The 21,780-nt window shown below is 40.7% G+C and overlaps 1 protein-coding gene and 2 pseudogenes across 2 annotated transcripts in view; 1 reads left to right on the forward strand and 2 right to left on the reverse strand.

Annotated features, from left to right (window-relative positions):
• Positions 1-4,156, forward strand: part of LOC139365158 (cytochrome P450 2K1-like) — a 30,160-nt gene extending 26,004 nt beyond the window's left edge. For both annotated transcript variants that reach the window (XM_071102595.1, XM_071102596.1), the window contains 2 exons: positions 2,347-2,673; positions 2,874-4,156. In XM_071102595.1, coding sequence (XP_070958696.1) covers positions 2,347-2,673; positions 2,874-3,061 — 515 coding nt within the window. In that variant the 3' untranslated portion in view covers positions 3,062-4,156. The remainder of the gene's footprint in view (positions 1-2,346; positions 2,674-2,873) is intronic.
• The window catches only part of LOC139365160 (cytochrome P450 2K1-like), a 129,067-nt pseudogene that overhangs the window by 29,428 nt on the left and 77,859 nt on the right, over positions 1-21,780 (reverse strand).
• On the reverse strand, positions 19,557-21,623 carry LOC139423599 (cytochrome P450 2K1-like; annotated as a pseudogene).

A 21,780-nucleotide genomic window follows, 5' to 3' on the forward strand; every position in this document is an offset into this window, starting at 1 on the left:
CCTGTAGGGTGGAGGTGATATGATCCTTGACTAGTCTCTCAAAGCACTTCATGATGACAGAGGTGAGTGCTACGCTGCAAAAGTTAGTTAAATTACCTTTGTCCCTGTACCTAAGAAAGAGATGGTGACCATCTTGAAGCATGTGGGGACAACAGACTGGGATAGGGATTGATTGAATATATCTGTGTACACACACCAGCCAGCTGGTCTGTGCATGCTCTGAGGACGCGGCTAGGGATACCATCCGGGCTGGCAGCTTTGCGAGGGTTAACACGATTAAATGTCTTACTCACATCAGCAACGGAGAAGGAGAGCCCACAGTCATTGGTGGTGGGCTGTGTCAGTGGCACTGTATTATCCTCAAAGCGAGTGAAGGTGTTCAGTCTGTCCGGAAGCAAGACGTCGGTGTCCGCGACGTGGCTGGTTTTCCGTGATTGTCTGTAGACCATGCCACATATGTCTTGTGTCTGAGCTGTTGAACTGAGACTCAACTTTGTCCCAATACCGACGTTTAGCCTGCTTGATTGCTATGCGGAGGGAATAACTACACTGTTTGTATTCTTCCATTTTCCCAGTCTTTCCCTGGTTAAATGCGGTTCGCGCTTTCAGTTTTGAGCGAATGCTCCCATCTATCCACGGTTTCTGGTTGGGGTTGGTTTTAATAGTCAGTGGGTACAACCTCTTCTATTCACTTCCCGATAGACACATTTAACAATACGGTGAATGAGTTTTATTATTATCTGAAGCTACTCTGAACATATCCCAGTCTGCGTGATCAAAACAATCTGGAAGCGTGGATACCGATTGAACAGTCCTTACCATGGGTGCTTTCTGTTTGAGTTTCTGCCTATACGAAGAGAGGAGCAAGATGGAATCATGGTCCGATTTGCCGAATGGAGGGCGGGGGAGGGCCTTATATGCATTCCGTAAGGTAATGTAACAGTGGTTGAGAGTTTTAGCCGTGCGAGTACATAGAGTTGATAGACTTTCGGAAGCCTTTTCTTCAAGTTTGCTTTGTTAAGATCCACAGCTACAAACAATGCAGCCTCAGGATATGTGGTTTCCAGTTTGCATAAAGTCCATTGAAGTTCTTTAAGGGCCGTCGTGGTATTTGCTTGAGTGGAGGATATAGACGGTTGGCATTTGATTGTGAGATATTCTAGTTTGGAAGGACTTGAGTTCCTGTATGTTATCACAGTTACACCGTAAGTCGTTAGTCATAAAACATATACCTCCACCCTTCTGCTTCCCGGAGAGATGTTTATTCCTGTCGGCACGATGCTTTGAGAACCCAACTGGCTTTATGGAGTCAGACAGAATATCTTGAGAGCCGTATTTCCGTGAAGCAGAGTATGTTACAATCCCTGGCGTCTCTCTGAAAAGCAACTCTCGCCTTGAGCTTGTCAACTTTATTATCCAGCGATTGGACATTAACGAGTAAAATACTCGGGAGTGGTGGGTGGTGTACATGCTTCCTAAGTTGGACCAGAAGACCACCCTGAGTACCTCTCCTCCATCCGCATTGTTTTGGGTCAGCCTCTGGAATAAGTTCAACTGCTCTAGGGAGAGCAAACAAAGGATCTGCTCCAGGTCGTAATCCTCGTGATGCTGGTAGTTCTGGTGCGTTACCGCTGCTCTAATATCCAATAGTTCTTCCCAGCTGTATGTAATGGCAGAAAACAATTCTAGAGCTAATTCTGTAAAAAAAAATAGTACATAAACAAACAATATACTGCAGTTTCCTAAGAGCTAGTTGTGATGCTGCCATCTCTGTCGGCGCCATCAGAACTAAAGATACCCTAAAAATGAAAATACAACCATCAAAATAACAAGACTACCTGCAAAAACTGGGATCCACGAGGCCAAAACAATCCCCTTTTATACACAACAGTATGTCATTTATCATTGTTTCACATGAAATGCAATTGATAAGCACTGTTTGGCAAAACACTAGACACAACTCTCTGCACAGGACACAAACCTATTGTGTACAGAATGTCAAACAAAACTAAATTAATATCACAGTCAATAACAAGTACTCCCATATCTTTTACCATTAACAGTGTTGTTGGACGTGATGTATACAATTTACTTTGTCTTGTATAGCTATTGTCTACTGTTTGGGACTACTGTTTTACAAAAGGTGTTATACATTAAGTGTGAAAACTTTGAACTGTACAGAAAAGTTGACTGCTTTGGTACGTAGGTTAAGGTATCGTTCACATAGAGCCCCGTTGAAGTTATCAAGCCATCTTGTTTCAATTATAAAATCTCCAGGGTAAAGATTATTAAGATGACATTTTCTCTGAGGGTAGTAACTTTGGTCCTCCCTCCTTTCGATCTCAGACCGGGTCCTGGAGGAGATCAGCAGCGTCATAGGAAGTCGTCAGCCCTTAGCAGAGGACAGGAAGAACCTGCCCTACACTGATGCAGTGATCCATGAGACCCAGAGACTGGCCAACATTTTACCCATTGCCATCCCCCACACCACCAGCCGAGACATCACCTTCCAGGGATATTTCATCAAGAAGGGGACGCTTGTGTTTCCTCTACTGACGTCTGTCCTACAAGACGGAAGCGAATGGGAGAGCCCACACACCTTTAACCCCGCCCACTTTCTGGATGAGGAAGGTCGATTCACCAAGAGGGATGCCTTCATGCCCTTCTCTGCAGGTGAGTTCCACTGTTTCTGTATCCATACTGACTGGGTAAGTGAATCCTTCTATGATACTCTAAAATTAAGAGTTTGGGGAATTGCTTTGACCCAGGGAGAGTTTATGGTATGGAAATGTGTGTACAATTTATGTCAACTGTAGGAAATCTATGTAGACCTAATTGTTATATGTTGTCTTCCTCATTTTATCTTCTTCCAGGTCGTAGGGTGTGTCTGGGGGAGAGTCTGGCCAGGATGGAGCTCTTCCTCTTCTTCACCTCCCTCCTGCAGCGCTTTCATTTCTCTCCTCCTCCTGGAGTAACAGAGGATGATCTGGACCTCACACCATCCGTGGGGTTCACCCTCAACCCTTCACCTCACCAGCTGTGTGCTGTGAGCCGGGTCTGAGATGAGTCTGGGCCTAATGTATATTATACATGACTTATTATAAATGAACAAATGCTCCACTTTAGACAAACATGCTGAAATAGCTTACCTCACCAGCTGTGTGCTGTCAGCCGGCTCTGAAATGAGTCTGGGCCTAATGTATGCTATACACGACTTAGAACAAATGCTCCACTTTAGACAAACATGCTGAAATGGGTTACCTCACCGGCTGTACTGTGAGCCAGGTCTGAGATGAAACCAGTCCCTCAATGGTTTTGGTTTAATTTGATTGCTCTACAATCCAACAATGTAATTGATTGATACAAAGCACTGCGATTATGTATGTACAGAATGCTTGTTGATTTTGCTTGCTGTCCTACCTTGTCTGGGACTGGACAGCTGTTGCCAAGCTTAGCAAAGTCAATCAGTTTTCTAGCTAATGTTATCAGTAGTTGACACTAATATATACCCTTGTGGTTATGTTTTTATATGACTAGTAAGCATACTTAGCAACCATCTGCTAGCTAGAACAAATAACTACCACTAAGTAGCTAGCTCCAGCAGGAGTGGAAGTTCGACTGCCTACTTCCCTCCATTAGTGGTTCCAGTTGTTGAATGAAATTTGAAACAACAAGACTGCATTTACACAGGAAACCCAATTTGGATCGTTTTCCACTGTTTAGTATTTTGACCAACCAGATCAGCTATTTTGCCTACAATTGGACAAAAGACCAGAATTGGGCTGCCTGTGTAAAAGCAGCCAAAAGGTCTCACAAAAATGTGTTTACAAACTGTGCGGTAGCTGGTGGCTAGTTTAAGGTACTCTTTCTCCATTGACCTTAGCTAGTGGTTAGCTTGAGCCACATTAGCTACTAGTGACTACTTACATATAATATATTGGAAGATTTGGGCATGAAAATCTAACTTATTGCACCTTTAAGCTTTCTTGTCCTATTCAAACGGGCCAACCAAAGGTACATAACACTAACAGTGTCTGTTATTGATAACAGCTAGATGATTGACTCTGCTAAGCTTGATTACACCCCAAAGATAAATAAGCTAAGACGCAGGCTTCTGATTAGCCTTGGTATTAAAATCTGTTCATATACACCACCAGGAATAGTGAACCCCTTTTTCGTTTATATCTTCTGACAAGTGAGAACCTGAAAATGACCATATCTTAGTGATCATAAATTCATAAAATGTTTGGGAATGACGTATTGTAAGGCACAGCCAGAAGAGGACTGGCCACCCCACATAGCCTGGTTCCTCTCTAGGTTTCTTCCTAGGTTTTGGCCTTTCTAGGGAGTTTTTCCTAGCCACCGTGCTTCTACACCTGCATTGCTTGCTGTTTGGGGTTTTAGGCTGGGTTTCTGTACAGCACTTTGAGATATCAGCTGATGTACGAAGGGCTATATAAATAAATTTGATTTGTAAAAATTCTATAGCAATATAAAGCTGCCGTGCGTTTGCACAATGACTAGACACTGCGTAAACAGAGCAAATTAAATGTAACCATACTAAAGTAATATACAGTATTTAAGCAATAAGGCACGAAGGGGTGTGGAATATGGCCAATATACCATGGCTAAGGGCTGTTCTTAAGCACGATGCATCGCGGAGTGCATGGACACAGTCCTTTACCGTGGTATATTGGCCATATACCACAAATCCCCAAGGTGCCTTATTGCTATTATAAACTGGTTACCAACGTAATTAAAGCAGTAAAAATAAATGTTTTGTCATACCCATGGTATACGGTCTGATATACCACGGCTGTCAGACAACTTGCATTCAGGGCTCGAACCACCCAGTTTATAACATCAATTATACCATTTATTTGCTGCGTTGTAATGCCATGTTGGTAGATAGCTGTTCTTTGTAGATTTCAGGAGAGCTCAATCTCTTTGTAATGCCAAGTTGGTAGAACTCTGCTCTTGATAGATTTCAGAAGCTCAATCTCTTTGTAATGCCATGTTGGTAGATAGCTGTTCTTTGTAGATTTCAGGGTAGCTCAATCTTTGTAAATGCCATGTTTGTAGATCTCGGTTCTTCACTCGCTCTCTGTGTATTAATTAACCTCTCTTTTGTTTGAGCACCTCCATAGCACTTTGTCATCACCTGTGAGTATTGTTTTGGTTATGGTGTTTGTTTGTTGCTGGTGGGAAAAGGGGAAACCAAGACAAGTCGCCCATGGGCATACACTACCCGTAGGTAAACTTTGTTAAAACACACTAGTTAGAACTGGGCGGACCACCCACTGTATTTTTGGTTAGTTAGTTAGCTGTTGTTGAAATAGGCTAGTCTAGCTTAGGGGTGTTTTGAATACTTATTGTTTCTTTCCTTGGGTCCAGCTCAGCCCCTTTTCCTGCTTCCCCCCATTACCGTGTGTTTAGAAATAAACCCTGAGTTTGACGGTATTATTTCAGTTGTCCTGGTTATTTCGTTCACACGTACTTTGTCACAATTATAATTTACATGAGTTATGTTACGTGTCTCATTACCATCCCCCCCTAGACTGTCGGGCCAAAAAGGGATTCGTAACATAAGCTGCGGTGTATACATTTTCCCCTTTGGACACTTTTAACAAACCTCCAAATGAGCTTCAATGCCATACAACACTCCTTACGTGGCATCCAACTTCTCTTATGCTAGCATGCTAGTAAAACGAAATGCATGCTCTTCAACCGACCAGCATCACTACTCTGGATGGTTCTGACTTAGAATATGTGGACAACTATAAATACTTAGGTGTCAGGCTAGACTGTAAACTCTCCTTCCAGACTCACTTTAAGCATCTCCAATCCAAAGTTAAATCTGGAATCGGCTTCCTTTCTCGCAACAAAGCCTCCTTCACTCATGCTGCTCAACATACCCTCGTAAAACTGACTATCCTACCGATCCTTAACTTCGGCGATGTCATTTACAAAATAGCCTCCAACATTCTACTCAGGCTCCATCCAGTTTGCTAACACAGTGCCATCCGTTTTGTCAACAAAGCCCCATATACTACCCACCACTGCGACCTGTATGCTCTCGTTGGCTGGTCCTCAATACATATTTGTAGCCAATCCCACTAGCTCCTGGTCATCTACAAGTCTTTGCTAGGTAAATATCTGCCTTATCTCTGGTCACCTTAGCAACACCCACCCGTAGCACGCACTCCAATAGGTATATTTCACTGGTCATCCCCAAAGCCAATACTGGCTGCACTTGAACTGCATTTGAAAAATCGATCTAATTTAATTCATTTTGATACCTCCTTTGCTTCCTCATTTTTGTCCTTCCTCTTTTGGGCTCCACTTTTGTGTTGATACATTGCTGATTTTTAAATCCGTAATTTTCTATTCTCGACTTTCTCTCAATTTTTTGGGGCTGTTGTCTCTTGTTAGCTAGTTCAACTGTTGCTTAAAACAATGACAGAAACACTTTGGAGAACATCTGCACAATGAATCCCAGAATGCATTTCATTATTTTAATCTTGACGCTACCCATCACTGTCGCGGGATCATTTTTGTCAACAACCGCTGAATAGCATAGTGCAACAGTCAAATAATATTCTAAAAAATATTAATATTCATTAAATCACAAGTGCAATATTGCTTAGCCTTTTGTTAATCCACCTGTCGTCTCAGATTTTGAAATTATGCTTTACAGCGAAAGCAATCCAACTAACTTTGTGTAAGTTTATCGATAGCCCAGCATTATGTACACTTAGCATCAGGAAGCTTGGTCACAAAAATCAGAAAAGCAATCAAATGAACCGTTTACCTTTGATCTTCGGATGTTTTCACTCACGAGACTCCCAGTTACAAAATTACAGTTACACAACTGATTTTCCTCAGGGTTTTGCCTGCAATATCAGTTCTGTTATACTCACAGACAATATTTCGACAGTTTTGGAAACTTTAGAGTGTTTTCTATCCTAATCTGTCAATTATATGCATATTCTAGCATCTGGTCCTGAGAAATAGGCCGTTTAACTTGGGAACGTTATTTTTCCAAACATAAAAATAGTGCCCCCAAGCTTCAAGAGGTTATTGGTATTGAAGCTATTGAATAATATGATTTATTTAGCTAATTAATTAGATTTATTGTCATCAATACACTAAAATATCATACTGACTTATGTAGTGGCAAAACAAAAATTGTTGGTGAAACCATCATTTATCATATGGCCTACATTAAAGAAAGATCTTCTCATCAAATTGTAGACGTGATGGACCTGCGTCAACAATTAATACTTAGGCGTGGTGGGGAGGTATTCAGATCCGGGCCCATCACAGGGCCCATATATATTGCAGGCCCTAGTTTGACCGCACCGGCTAAACCTACACCACTGGCCACCAGTCTGCTTTCAGTTGTCTGTCACCGTCAGGTATGTGGATGATCAGGGCTTTATTCAGGAACGTTTCTTGGGCTACTTTGATGTGTCAAGTGGGCGAGATGCGCAGTCTGTGTTTGACTTTATGAATTTTGAGATGTCTGCATTTAAAACCTGATGAGGATTTAGGGATCCCCTTTGGGAACATCCCCTCCCACGTTCAGCTGGAACGGTGGCGCATGGAACGCAAAAATATTCTTAGAAATATTTAACCTCCACACATTAACAAGTCCAATAGCTCAAATGAAAGATAAACACCTTGTTCATCTACCCAGCATGTCAGATTTTTTAAATGTTTTACGGCGAAAACACACCACATATTTATATTAGACCACCACCGAAACCAAGACAAGAGGCAGCCATTTTGTCCCAGAAAATATACAATTATAAAAGCAGGATTCAAAAATAAATAATTCACTAACCTTTTGAAAATCTTCATCAGATGACAGTAATAGGACATGTTACACAGTACATTTTTTTTTCAATAATATTGCATTTATATCCATAAATGTCCATTTACATTGAATTCATGTTCAGAAAATACTCAAAAATGTCCGCAGAAAATGTAGGTAGCGCCGCAAGATAACGTAAATAGACATCATAAACTTTGACTAAATATACATGTTCTACATATAGTTAGAAAGATACACCGCTTCTTAATGCAATCGCTTTGTTACATTTATTTTTAACGTTACAGAAATCGCTCACTATTCAATATTCTGAGACGGTGCTCAGATATAAGCTATATTTCTCCGCTATGTTGGAGTCAACAGAAACACAGATTTCAGCATAAATATTCCCTTACCTTTTGATGGTCTTCGTTCAGAATGTACTGGAAGGGTTCATACTTACCCAAAACATTGTTTGGTTTCAAGTCTTGCGTCTTTGTATTAGCTACTGCTAATAACATCAGCTGAAATGCACCCAAAATGTCCTCTGGTCCGGAAAAGTTGCGCATCAAAACTTCAAAATTACATATTATATGTCGACTAAACAGGTCAAACTAAGTGCAGAACCAAGCTTTATGATGTTATAAACCTACAAAACTATTTTCAATTCAACCGGTCATTGTTTGTCCTTCTCCGGAGTGCTGGAACAAAGGAATGGCTGGGACCAATTCGCGCCCTAACGCACAGGTATTTTCTCGCGGCACTCACTCAATTCACTCCCATAGGGCCAATTCTCGCGGGATTTGAACGATTAAACGCTCTACTGAATGGGGACATCTAGTGGAAGACATAGAAAGTGTCCCCAGATCCATAGCTGGTTGGGAAGGGTGGGGGCGATGACGTCAAAGTTGCCCCAACTTTCATGACCACAAAACTAGTTTGGAAGAATGCCTGCCCTGTGAGTTCTGCTATACTTACAGACATAATTCCAACGGTTTTAGAAGCTTTAGAGTGTTTTCTATCCAATAATTATTATTATATGCATATATTAGCAATTTTTTACAGATTTTTTTTCAGTTTACTATGGGCACGCAATTTCTCCAAAGGGGGCAGTAATCAGCCATATCTTTAACAGGTTTTAACTTCCTAGAGAAATTCGTCCAAACCTACGAAGGCACAGCTGTAATGGAACGTACCTGCTATTTGGATTTACAGCTATGTCCCCTCGTTCCCTGATTTATGAGGTGATGAATACTCCACTCCACTACCATTGTCAACTTTCTCCTGACATGAACTGAAGCCACAACGTCTCAACTGCCCTCTCATCCACTGGTGCATTGAATGTTTCCCTTCCAAGCACTGTGAGTACCCCAATCAATTTTCTCTCATTACTGTATGTAGAGTCAATCTCATACACAATCACATTATTACACATCAAAGATTTTACTTCTTGCTTGGACTACCTCATTCTTAGCTCTTTTGTCTAACAATGTCTTGTGTTATTGTTTTTAGTTCCCAGTAAAATCCTGTCCTGCACTGGTCAAGCCTCTGAACACCTCAACTCATGCCACATACCCTCATTCAATCACAAGCATTTCGCTACACTCGCATTAACATCTGCTAACCATGTGTATGTGACAAATAAAATTTGATTTTTGATTTGATGTGATCCCATTCCAACAATGTAAGTAGCCCTCTCACTCCCATCCTCCTCAATTTTTCAAGTCGCCAGCCTCCACTGGTCCCATGGGATCTTTCGTGACCACAGAGAGTCAGGACACACGTTTAACGTCCCATCTGAAAAACTGCACCCTACACAGGGCAATGTCCCCACTGGCCTGTGACATTGGGATATTTTGTTAGACCAGAGGAAAGGGTGCCCCCTACTGGCCCTCTAACTCCACTTCCAGCAGCATCTGGTCTCCCATCCAGGGACCAATCCTGCTTAGCTTCAGAAGTAAGCCAGCAGTGGGATGCAGGGTGGTGTTCTGCTCCTATGACTGAACCCCTTTGGCCATAGACTTTTGTGATTTCATAGGCCTGCAAACAGTAAGTATGTTGTCACCCAATCTATCTTGAATAAGAACATTATCACAGAGATCACCAGGTATCATTGGGCTGTATTGCTAAAATGGCACATTTTTCAACCGGGCCTGGTCAAGAATCCTCTTTTCTAGTTTGAATCACATGGCTTATGGAATCCAGGCAGCAGGCCTCATGATTATTTAACTTTTTACTTTTCCTTGTTTTTTATTACAGGTACAGCATTTGACACCACCCAGCCTCTAAATTACACAATCTCCAACATAATCTTGGCCATTGTCTATGGCAGCAGGTTTGAATACACTGACCCCGTAAATGCAAATTAATTACTTAAAAATCATACAATGTGATTTTCTGGATTTTTGTTTTAGATTCCGCCTCTCACAGTTGAAGTGTACTTATGATAAAAATTACAGACCTCTACATGCTTTATAAGTAGGAAACACTGCCGATTTTGCAGGTTATCAAATACTTGTTCTCTCCACTGTATGTACAAAGTTTGCTTTCATCAACCTATCATCAACCAATATTTCTCAAATCCTTTCGGGCTAAATTCCAGCTAAACTTGAGAGACCAAACTTGGATGTTAGAATCCTATTCTTTATTGGATGTGCCCTTACCCCCACAGAGATCCAATGAAGTTATTCCCCCACCCCCTACACAAAGGATCATATTTATGGTTTGTCAATCAAGAATACAGTCCCAGGGTCAGTTTCTTGGTTTGTCATTCAAGATGAAATCAAATCAAATTGTATTTGTCATATGTTCCGAATACAACTGGTGTAGACTTTACGGATAAATGTTTGCTTACGAGCCCTTTACATTGATGCAGAGTTTAAGAATAATAGAACAGTAACACAAGAATGGATCTACAGTATTTCCTCCATAGAGATCCTGTTAGTATTCTAATTATTTGAACACCTCCTGGCTTTTTGCCCACTATCACATTCTAACTATAGAATTAGAACAGGTATTATATTTCCATGATTCCAACAGTTCAACCAAGTGTTTTGATCTAAATCACAAGTCAAATCACAATTGCAATATTTTGTAAAAAATAAGGCCTAGATATTTCGCCTGTATCATGCAGCACTATGTGGCAGAGTGGGAATGATCTCAAATGAGATCAACTTCTGGTTGAAGTTTAGTTGAAGAGTATATAATGAATCCAAATGGAAAAGCCTAACTGAAATCAATTAGAATGTATGTGGCTTCCCTAGGGTACTGCACAACTCATACAGCAAATGTAGAACTTTTATTATAATAATAAATGCTAATATATATTTTGGCCATACCACCCAGTCCTAGGTTGTTGATGTGATCTGTAAGATTGTTTAATCTGGCTAATGTTGTTCAAATGTTTTCATTTTCATCAGGTTTGAAAACATTCAGTAAGTAAAATTATAGAATGGACTTCAGCACATTATACCTGCTTTTAGCTGGCTAATGTTTTCTTCCCAAAGGACTTCAGCACATTATCCCTGCTTTTAGCTGGCTAATGTTTTCTTCCCAAAGGACTTCATGACTCAAGCATTCCATTTGTTAACATTTTTTGAAGTTGCAAATACATAATGTTCTATTTGCAACAGTTTTAAAAATAAATGTTTGTCGACAGAAGAGACCTCTGACACATTTTATCCACAAAACATGACTTGTGTTCTTCCTCAAAAGTAAACCGACTTCAGGTTGTCTTTATCAGTATCTATAGACACTGGCGTAACATAGTTTCTGTGGACCCCCCCCCCCCCCCCCCAAGGTCGGAGTTCACCCCCCCCACCTCCCTTAAATAAAATTAATAGAATGTGTCTGAATACCCATACTTGCATCCTAAATATACTGAACAAAAATATAAACACAACATGTAAAATGTTGTAAAGTCCCATGTTTCATGAGCTGAAATTAAAGATGCTGGAAATGTTCCATATGCAGAAAAAGCAAATTTTTTTTTCTAAATCTGTTTGTGAGCATTTCTCTTTTGCCAAGATAATCCATCCACCTGACAGGTGTGGCATATCAAGATTCTGATTAAACAGCTTGATCATTACACAGGTGCACCTTCTGCTGGGGACAATAAAAGACCACTCTAAAATGTGCAGTTTTTGTTACAAAACACAATGCCACAGATGCCTGAAGCTTATTGCGATGGTGTTCAAATGTAGGCTAAGTAGTTTTTCTCCTTAAAATGACCAAGTATTGCAGCGTAGTCTACATCTTTGAAAACAGAAGTCTTTGGGGACAAAGTGGATTTTTGTTTTCCACTGAAAGTGTTACTTGTTCTCTTGGCCTTTGTTAGAGCTGTTAAACTAAATGGTAAACCATCTTCTGATTCCTGAATGTGTCGGCACCGGGGACTCAGGATGTGGCTGCGTTATTGATGTCATGTTAATCAGGCCTTTGAATTGGAACAGATTGTTTTAGTTTTGTATTCTAGGCGACCTATTTAATCCATGTATCAAGTCTTAGTACTTATTTTGATCTTGTTCCCAATGATCAGTGCTTCAGTTTATTATCTTGCTGTCCAGCGGTACTGAATTTGAAATGCACCCGACTGTCCACGTTTTTCTGTGCAATAGCCTTTTTGATTGGAAAAGTTTTAGTGTGTGTACTAAGCAATGCGATTTAATGTATATACACTATATATACTAAAATATGTGGACACACCTTCAAATTAGGGGATTCGGCTATTTCAGCCACACCCGTTGCTTACAGGGGTATAAAATCTCCATAGACAACCATTGGCAGTCGAATGGCCTTACTGAAGAGCTCAGTAACTGTAAATGTGGCACCGTCATAGGATGCCACCTTTACAAGTCAGTTTGTTTGATTTCTGCCCTGCCAGACCTGTCCCAGCCGCAAAGTGGTAGGCCACACAAGCTCACAGAACGGGACCACCGAGTGCTGAAGCGCGTAGAGTATAAAAAGCCGCTGTCCTCAGTTGCAACACTCACTACTAAGTTCCAATCTGCCTCTGGAAGCAACGTCAGCACCACAACTGGAGCTTCATGAAATGGGTTTCCATGGTCGAGCAGCCGGACACAAGCCTAAGATCACCATGCGCAATGCCAAGGCTAGAGAGGTGTCAGTGGAAACACGTTATCTGGATTGATGAATCACGTTTCATTCTCTGGCAGTCCGACGGATGAATCTGGGTATGGCGGATGCCCGGAAAACGCTACCTATCCCAATGCATAGTGCCAACTGTAAAGTTTGGTGGAGGAGGAATAATGGTCTGGGGCTGTTTTTGATGGTTCAGGCTAGGCTCCTTAGTTCCAGTGAAGGAAAATCTTAACACTACAGCATTCTAGACAATTCTGTGCTTCCAAATTTGTGGCAAAAGTTGGGAAGGCTCTGTCTTGTTTCAGCATGACAATGCCCCGGTGCACAAAGTGAGGTCCATGCAGAAATTGTTTGTTGAGATCAGTGTGGAAGAACTTGACTGGCCTGCACAGAGCTCTGACATCAACTCCATCGAACACCTTTGGGATGAATTGGAACGCCGACTGCGAGCTAAGCCTAATCGCCCAACATCAGTGCCCGACCTCACAAATGCTCTTGTGGCTGAATGGAAGCAACTCCCCGCAGCAATGTTCCAACATCTAGTTCCCAAAAGAGTGGAGGCTGTTATAGCAGCAAAGGGGGGACCAACTCCATATTAATACCTACAAGTTTGGAATGAGATGTTTGACGACAGGTGTCCACATACTTCTGGTCATATAGTGTATGTTTCACTAATAAATATGTTAAAATGGAATCAAATCTGTCTTCAGTCATTTTTAGATGGGCTATATTGTCTACTACGGTATAGGTCGACTGTGATAGCCTGTCTATAACCAGCCTGAGGAGGCCTGTAACTCCATTCCTATTCTATTCAAAGTTGAATATGGAAAAATCTATCACGTTGTGGCCATGCAATACTTTTTACTAAACAGTACGTGATAAAAAGCATGCGACGATGAGTAAATAGTATGCCGTTTAAGTATGTAGTACGCTAGTATGGGTATTCGGATGCCACCTGCCACTCAAAGTAGAGAATCACTGTCCATGGTTCTGAAATTGTGATATGTCTATAAATGCTATCAAAAATATTTTCTCAAGCAATCAGTTGGGGCAGTTGGACATTTGAAAGTTGGTTTATTAGCTTAAATCGTTGAAGCTCAAACTGGCAGCCTGGCAGCCAGATGTAAGTTTCAGCACAAACACTGATAGCTAGTCTACATTTCCTCAACCAAGATCAATCCCTCACAACACAAACTGTAGATAATAAATGTTGTCTTGCTAAGAAACAGTTGGCCATGTTGAAACCCAGCCAATGCACATGCAAGTAACGCATTGGCTGTGCATTGCAGTGAGTGTACACGTTAGCTACTGAATTATCTAAAAAAAGACAAGATATACACGTTGCTGCTTGAGCATCCAGACCAAATTCCAGCCCTATCTTTATGATGCATTAATTCAGTACACCCTCTTCAGTCAATGCAATTTTCCTCATGCCATTTTAATCCAGATTTGCGCTGACTGATCAACAGTGTCGTGTTACTTTTCAGTGTTTCCCCAGAACCCAGGAAGCAACAATCGTTCAAAAGACGTCTATTCCAGACGTTGAAGATGGGTTCATTTTACTTTCTGTGACAAATATGTATTTTCCAGACTGTAAAAAGTAATCTGTTTTGATACGGTTTGAATCCTGAGTAACCTGCATACATTGTTTGAATTACAATAGACATAGCAACTGAAGTGGGTCAAAACTGTCGGCTGGAAAACGTTGGTAGAGCATAGGTGGAGTAGGCATTTTGGTGCTTGTGAATTTCCTTTCTTTTTTGGCTTCAGACCAATGCCTACTTCTCACTTAAAACATGTTTGTTTTTAATATAGTACTCACTCTAACCGACTACAACCACTCCACACCTACACACCACCCCAAAATAGGTAATGTTACAGTTTTTGATTTTTCTATTTTTTTTTACATTGCTCCAGTTGTCTTGAGAGATGTGGAGGGTCAACACCTTTAGTTGGCATTCCGTAGTTGATTTCTCGAAAAACAATATTTTGTCTGATTTCCCTGACTGTTTTGGTTTGCTTCCTGTCCTTAAGAGTAATCAGAGGCAGGGAGTTAAAACTATGGAGTATCCACAGACATGGGAGGGGTCTTATTGTCATACCTTCCAGCATGCTCTGTTGCAGTTAGACTTTAAAAAAAAAAATTGTTTCAATGTCTGTGTTTTCGTATGGATTGTACCAGTCTAAAGTTTGGACACACCTACTCATTCCAGGGTTTTTCTTTACTTGTACTATTTTCTACATTGTAGAAAAATAGTAATGACATCAGAACTATGAAATAAAACTTGGAATCATGTAGTAACCAAAAAAGTGTTAAATAAATCACCATTTATTTTAAATTCTTCAAAGTAGCCACCCTTTGCTTTTATGATGACAGATTTTCACACTCTTGGCAGTCTAAAATCTAAAATATATTTTATTGGTTATTACACGATTCCATGTGTTTTTTTCATAGTTTTGATGTCTTAACTATTATTGTACAATGTAGATAATAGTTTTAAAATAATGAATGAGTAGGTGTGTCCAAACTTTTGACTGGTACTGTACATTGATTGTTTTTTTATTATCTTATGCTACACAATGCAATGTGTTGTGGCAGAATCAGAATTCTTTAGGTAACATTGATAAATAAGATGTTTTATGAATGTTCATAAGTATGCTTATGTGGGTAAAGTTACTTGGGCCCCAGAGAGGGGAGAGGTCAGGTTTGTCTTATCTGTGAATGTGTCTGTAACTATTCCTAAACCATGGTAAGGGATGGTGTGATTAATGGGGAACCAGTTAGTTGGCTCCACAATGTCTGTGTGCCAGTCACTCCTCTCCGTAAGCTTGTCCAGGAGGGGTTGTATTTTTGATGGGAATATCTAGAATTGACAATTGATATATGCCATTGAATGAGGTAATGTTTTGGTCCTAAGTGGTACCAAGAATGAGATAAAACTTTGTCTAAGTGAGCAAACTGAACAATAATTTATAGCTAAATACTGTCTGGCAATGGGATACTCCTCTCTCAAGTAAAATCTTTCCTCGTGAAAGTTCCTATTATCTGTGGTTTGTCATGTCGACTAGAGAGGTGGATCTTTGCTAGAAAGGATCTCAGTTGCCATCATGTTGACACTCTCAGATAATTAATTTATAGACACTGAATTGATCTGAGAGTCACAGGGCTATGGTGAAGCTCATATATAATTTAAATATGGACTTTATGATCTAACTCTGACTTGTGTGTGGTTTGCTCATTCATGATTTGGTAATACAGGACATTTCCACGACATGTAACATACATTTTGCAACCTTTACTGAGAAGGCTGACTTGCATTCTGAATGTAAATTGTGGGTAATGTAAAATTTCTGGAAATTATTTATCTTAATTAAATTGATGCCAATAGAGATTGGATTTCACAAACAAGCCAACCTAATATGACACATTAAGAAATATGTAAATTTGATTTTGCAACTGAAATGGGACCATATAAACCACAAAATAGTGTTGTTTGATTAAATAGAAGTTTAACTCGTGATTATACTGTGAGTAAACATTGCTCTAAATAATTAACATTAGAATACTGAACAACAGTTATTTTCAATTAATAGTGTACATAGTGAAATACAATGACGCAGAGTTAAATATCAACAATAAATTGAGCGTATACAGTTGAGGTCGGAAGATTACACACACCTTAGCCAAATACATTTAAACTCAGGTTTTCACAATTCCTGATAATTTAATATTGATAATTTGATATGATATCAATATTGTTTAATATCAATATCAGTAAGGCATATTGTGATGTCAGTTTTCTTTAACCTGTTAACCTATACTATTCTGTAAAAATAATACATTACTTTTCCTGCATACACAAAACTCTCAGACTTTTTCACAGACCTTTCACTTATTATATTGAATTGCCTGTTGATGGTCCATCAAACTGGTTAGGTAGGAATATGCTACCAAAAAATTCACATCCGTGGGAAGTAGGGGTGCTGAGAAACATGTACAAAAACAAAAGCCATATTTTTTCACAAAAGTAGTGCACTGGGCCTTTAATACTCCTGTATCAGTAGACCAATATAGACGTCTGTAGAGCGGTGAAGATTTTCACATTTTTGTCCTTGATCCCCCCCCCCCCCCCCCTAGTTTTATTGATTGCACTGAAACAGCCATTGTCTAGTGAGAAAGTCGTTTAAAAAACAGGGTGGACTGGATGAGCAGACTGTACCTGGATTGATGCAGAACCTGTAAGAACCTTACAATTTAGCAGATTAACACTGGAGTGATAGATGAGCAGATGATGATGAGCAGATGATGGTGTGTAAGTAGTGATACTGGTGTGGAAAAGAGCAGCAAAGTAAATAAAAACAGTATGGGGATGAGGTAGGTAGATTGGGTGGGCTATTTACAGATGGACTATGTACAGCTGCAGCGATTGGTTAGCTGCTCAGATAGCTGATGTTTAAAGTTAGTGAGGAAAATGTAAGTCTCCAGCTTCAGCGATTTTTGCAATTCGTTCCAGTCACTGGCAGCAGAGAACTGGAAGGAAAGGCGGCCAAATGGGGTGTTGGCTTTGGGGATGACCAGTGAGATATACCTGCTGGAGCGCTTGCTACGGGTGGGTGTTGTTATCGTGATCAGTGAGCTGAGATAAGGCGGAGCTTTACTTAGCAAAGAATTATAGATGAACTGGAGCCAGTGGGTCTGGCGACGAATATGTAGCGAGGGCCAGCCGACTAGAGCATGCAGGTCGCAGTGGTGGGTGGTATAAGGCGCTTTGGTAAAAAAACGGATGGCACTGTGATAGACTACATACAATTTGCTGAGTAGAGTAATGGAAACTATTTTGTAGATGACATCGCCAAAGTCGAGGATCGGTAGGATAGTCAGTTTTACTAGGGCAAGTTTGGCAGCGTGAGTGAAGGAGGCTTTGTTGCAAAATAGGAAGCCGATTCTAGATTTGATTTTGGATTGGAGATGTTTGAAATGAGTCTGGAAGGTGAGTTTACAGTCTAGCCAGACACCTAGGTATTTGTAGTTGTCCACGTATTCTAGGTTAGAACCGTCCAGAGTAGTGATGCTAGTTGGGCGGGTGGGTGCGGGCAGCGAACGGTTGAAGAGCATCCATTTGGTTTTGCTAGCGTTTAAGAGCAGTTGGAGGCCACGGAAGGAGCGTTGTATGGCATTGAAGTTCGTTTCGAGGTTAGTTAACACAGTGTCCAAAGATGTATACAGAACGGTGTCGTCTGCATAGAGGTGGATCAGGGAATCACCCGCAGCAAGAGCGACATCGTTGATATATACAGGGAAAAGAGTCGGCCCCAGAATTGAACCCTGTGATACCCACATAGAGACTGCCAGAGGTCCGGACAACAGGCTCTCCGATTTGACACACTGAACTCTGTCTGCGAAGTAGTTGGTGAACCAGGCGAGGCAGTCATTTGAGAAACCAAGGCCATTGAGTCTGCCGATAAGAATACGGTGAATGACAGAGTCGAAAGCCTTGGCCAGGTCAATGAAGATGGCTGCACAGTACTGTCTTTTATCAATGCCGGTTATGATATCGTTTAGTACCTTGAGCGTGGCTGAGGTGCACCCATGACCAGGTCGGAAACCGGATTGCACAGCGGAGAAGGTACGGTGGCATTCGAAATGGTCAGTGATCTGTTTTTATTAACTTGGCTTTCAAAGACTTTAGAAAGGCAGGGCAGGATAGATATAGGTCTATAACAGTTTGGGTCTAGAGTGTCATCCCCTTTGAAGAGGGGGGTGACCACGGCAGCTTTCCAATCTTTAGGGATCTCGGACGATATGAAAGAGAGGTTGAACAGACTGGTAATAGGGGTTGCAACAATGGCGGCGGATCATTTTAGAAAGAGAGGGTCTAGATTGTCTAGCCCAGCTGATTTGTACGGGTCCAGGTTTTGCAGCTCTTTCAGAACATCTGCGATCTGGATTTGGGTGAAGGAGAAGCTGGGGAGGCTCGGGCAAGTAGCTGCGGGGGGTGCGGAGCTGTTGGCCGGGTTAGCATGGCCAGCCGTAGAGAAATGCTGATTGACATTTTTGATTATCATGGATTTATTGGTGGTGACCGTGTTGCCTGGCCTCAGTGCAGTGGGCAGCTGGGAGGAGGTGCTCTTGTTCTCCATGGACTTTACAGTGTCCCAAAACTTTTTGGAGTTAGAGCTACAGGATGCAAATTTCTGTTTGAAAAAGCTAGCCTTTGCTTTCCTGACTGACAGTGTGTATTGGTTCCTGACTTCCCTGAACAGTTGCATATCGTGGGAACTGTTCGATGCTATTGCAGTCCGCCACAGGATGTTTTTGTCCTGGTCAAGGGCAGTCAGGTCTGGAGTGAACCAAGGGCTACATTTGTTCTTAGTTCTACATTTTTTGATAGGGGCATGCTTATTTAAGATGGTGAGGAAATTACTTTTAAAGAACGACCAGGCATCCTCGACTGACGGGATGAGGTCAATATCCTTCCAGGATACCTGGGCCAGGTCATTTGACAGTGATGGGGGGTGGTCGTACAAAATAAGCTTTCTAGAACTGACACAATCACTAAACAAGCTAACTAATGTATCTATTTACTAATAATGTATATATTTTTAAAGGCAATTAGGGCTACACATCTCTTACACAAATACATTATGCTAATTCTACTACTACAGTGTAGAGATACCGGTATTGTACAAACACTTCAATCAGGTAGTGAATTTCCTCTAAGATTTTCTCCTTGCTCAGTATCTTGCCCATCCCAAAGTCTCTAAGGTCTGTCAGGGCAAAGAGCCTCTTCTCTTTCCATGAGTCTCCATTGGCAAACAGAATCCCTGTAAAGAAAGTAGTCGGTTTCCATGATAATTCAAAGTGAAATAAAAAAAACATAATATATTCACAATAATATGCCATTTCATAATTATTTGACTCTTTCATAATAATTATCATATACCAAGAAAATGAACAATCTACCAAATGATCTATGCATCCTTTCTGGGCATGATCATCTGTAAATGCTAATTAATCATATACATTTATATTATTTGCAGAGGATTAGTATAAGAACCTTTGATGGATTTGCTTTCAATGAGAATAATATATCTATAACTCACATTTCTATGTGAATTTGGTCAGGTTGCCCAAAAACGTACCTATTGCAGCTTTAAAATAAGACTCCAGAGAAAATCCCACTTTTAAAAGTTAATATTCTGTTAACTTATACCCACATAATGTTGTTGACTCCAACCTTGATGCCTAACATAAAAATGCCAAAAAGTAGTTGACTCGCATTAATATTTTGGTATAAGCCCACACAATTTTGTTGTGGTACGCCCACACCATTCCAACACAGAAAAGCTTATATTTAACATGCTCAATTACAATTGTTTTGGAATGGAAAATATGTTACTCATATTGTAACTAATTATCGGTCATATTTCATAGATATCTGGAAACACTGGACAATTATTTTAAGATGATTTGGACATAAAATGCAAAACAAGCTAATATATGGGGACATTGACTTGTATTGGATTAGCTGTTGTAGACAGTGGCCAGGTAAACAAAACTAAAGCATGGATTGCTGTCTTAGCTTGTCCATAGACTGCATACAGGGTAAGGAAACCCAATATGTAATTTTGGTGAACTCTCTTTAAGAATGTGACAAAGTCAGAATAAATCAAATATCATTACCATGTCCTTGGTTTAGTTCACTGAGCACAGGAGTGATGTCCCTGTCCCCAAAGTCCTCTGCCTGATTGACCAGCGCCTACTTAACCATCTTGTATCCTGCCAGAACAACCACTTTCTTGGGTCCAAAGTGAATCGTAAAGATGGAGCCATATTTCTTGGAGAGCTGGACATAAAAAGCATACATAAAGTACACAGTTATGCCTCGTAGTCATATATGAATAAGCACAAAATAGGACATCACATATGGCTTGGTAAACAGGGGTTTACAGTTGAGGTCAGACCTGGGTTCAAATACTATTCACTGTATTTTAAAGACCTTAAAAACATTTCAAAATATGTATTTAGACAAATCTTCTTACACTATGTATTTGAACCCAGGGCTGTTTTGTTAACAAGATCCCTGAATGAATATTCCTAGGGTGCATCTCAATATTCTAAAGTGGCCTCATCTCTTTCCTTGCAATGCTTTGGTCACTGTCACAAAGTATTTTGGCCATAGCCTGGTCCCAGCAAAAAAACAGATCTGGGACCAGGCTATTTGGACAGGACATATCTATTGAAATACATTACAGAATACAACATTAAACAACATTAACCTGCTAAAAGCATATACAATGTGTGGAAGTCTTCTATCAATTTGCTTACTGAACTTTTCAAACCTGGTGAAATAGCAAGAAAACTACATAAGTGAGATAAAACAGATAACATCTTACAGATCAAATCAATAACCTCAACAGTTTTCTCTGAAAGCAACGGAGGACTTCATCTTACCTCGCAGAGAGAGTGATAGGGCTTCTTGAGATCCAGCTGGAGCATGTTGCCAAGCAGGGGCAGTGGCCTGGGTCTTGGAGGCTCCATCCCCTTTTCCTCAGAGTTGGAACCAGAGAAGAAGAGGTAGAAGACCAGCAGAAACAGCACAGCCCCCAGCAGTGTCACAGTGCTGGGAGCCTGGAGGAGAAGACCTCCCATAAGCGCCATGGATCTCCACAAGCAGTGCTGTAAGATCAGACAGTGATGTGGAATTGGGAAAAGTGAGTGCCCAACATAATGACTGTCTTACATACAGTTGAAGTCAGAAGTCTACATACACTTAGGTTGGAGTCATTAAAACTTGTTTTTCAACCACTCTTGTTAACAAACTATAGTTTTGGCAAGTCGGTTAGGTAATGTTCTTCGTGCATGA

Source organism: Oncorhynchus clarkii, chromosome 13 (genome assembly GCF_045791955.1).
Source record: "Oncorhynchus clarkii lewisi isolate Uvic-CL-2024 chromosome 13, UVic_Ocla_1.0, whole genome shotgun sequence".
NCBI classification, from domain to species: domain Eukaryota; kingdom Metazoa; phylum Chordata; class Actinopteri; order Salmoniformes; family Salmonidae; genus Oncorhynchus; species Oncorhynchus clarkii.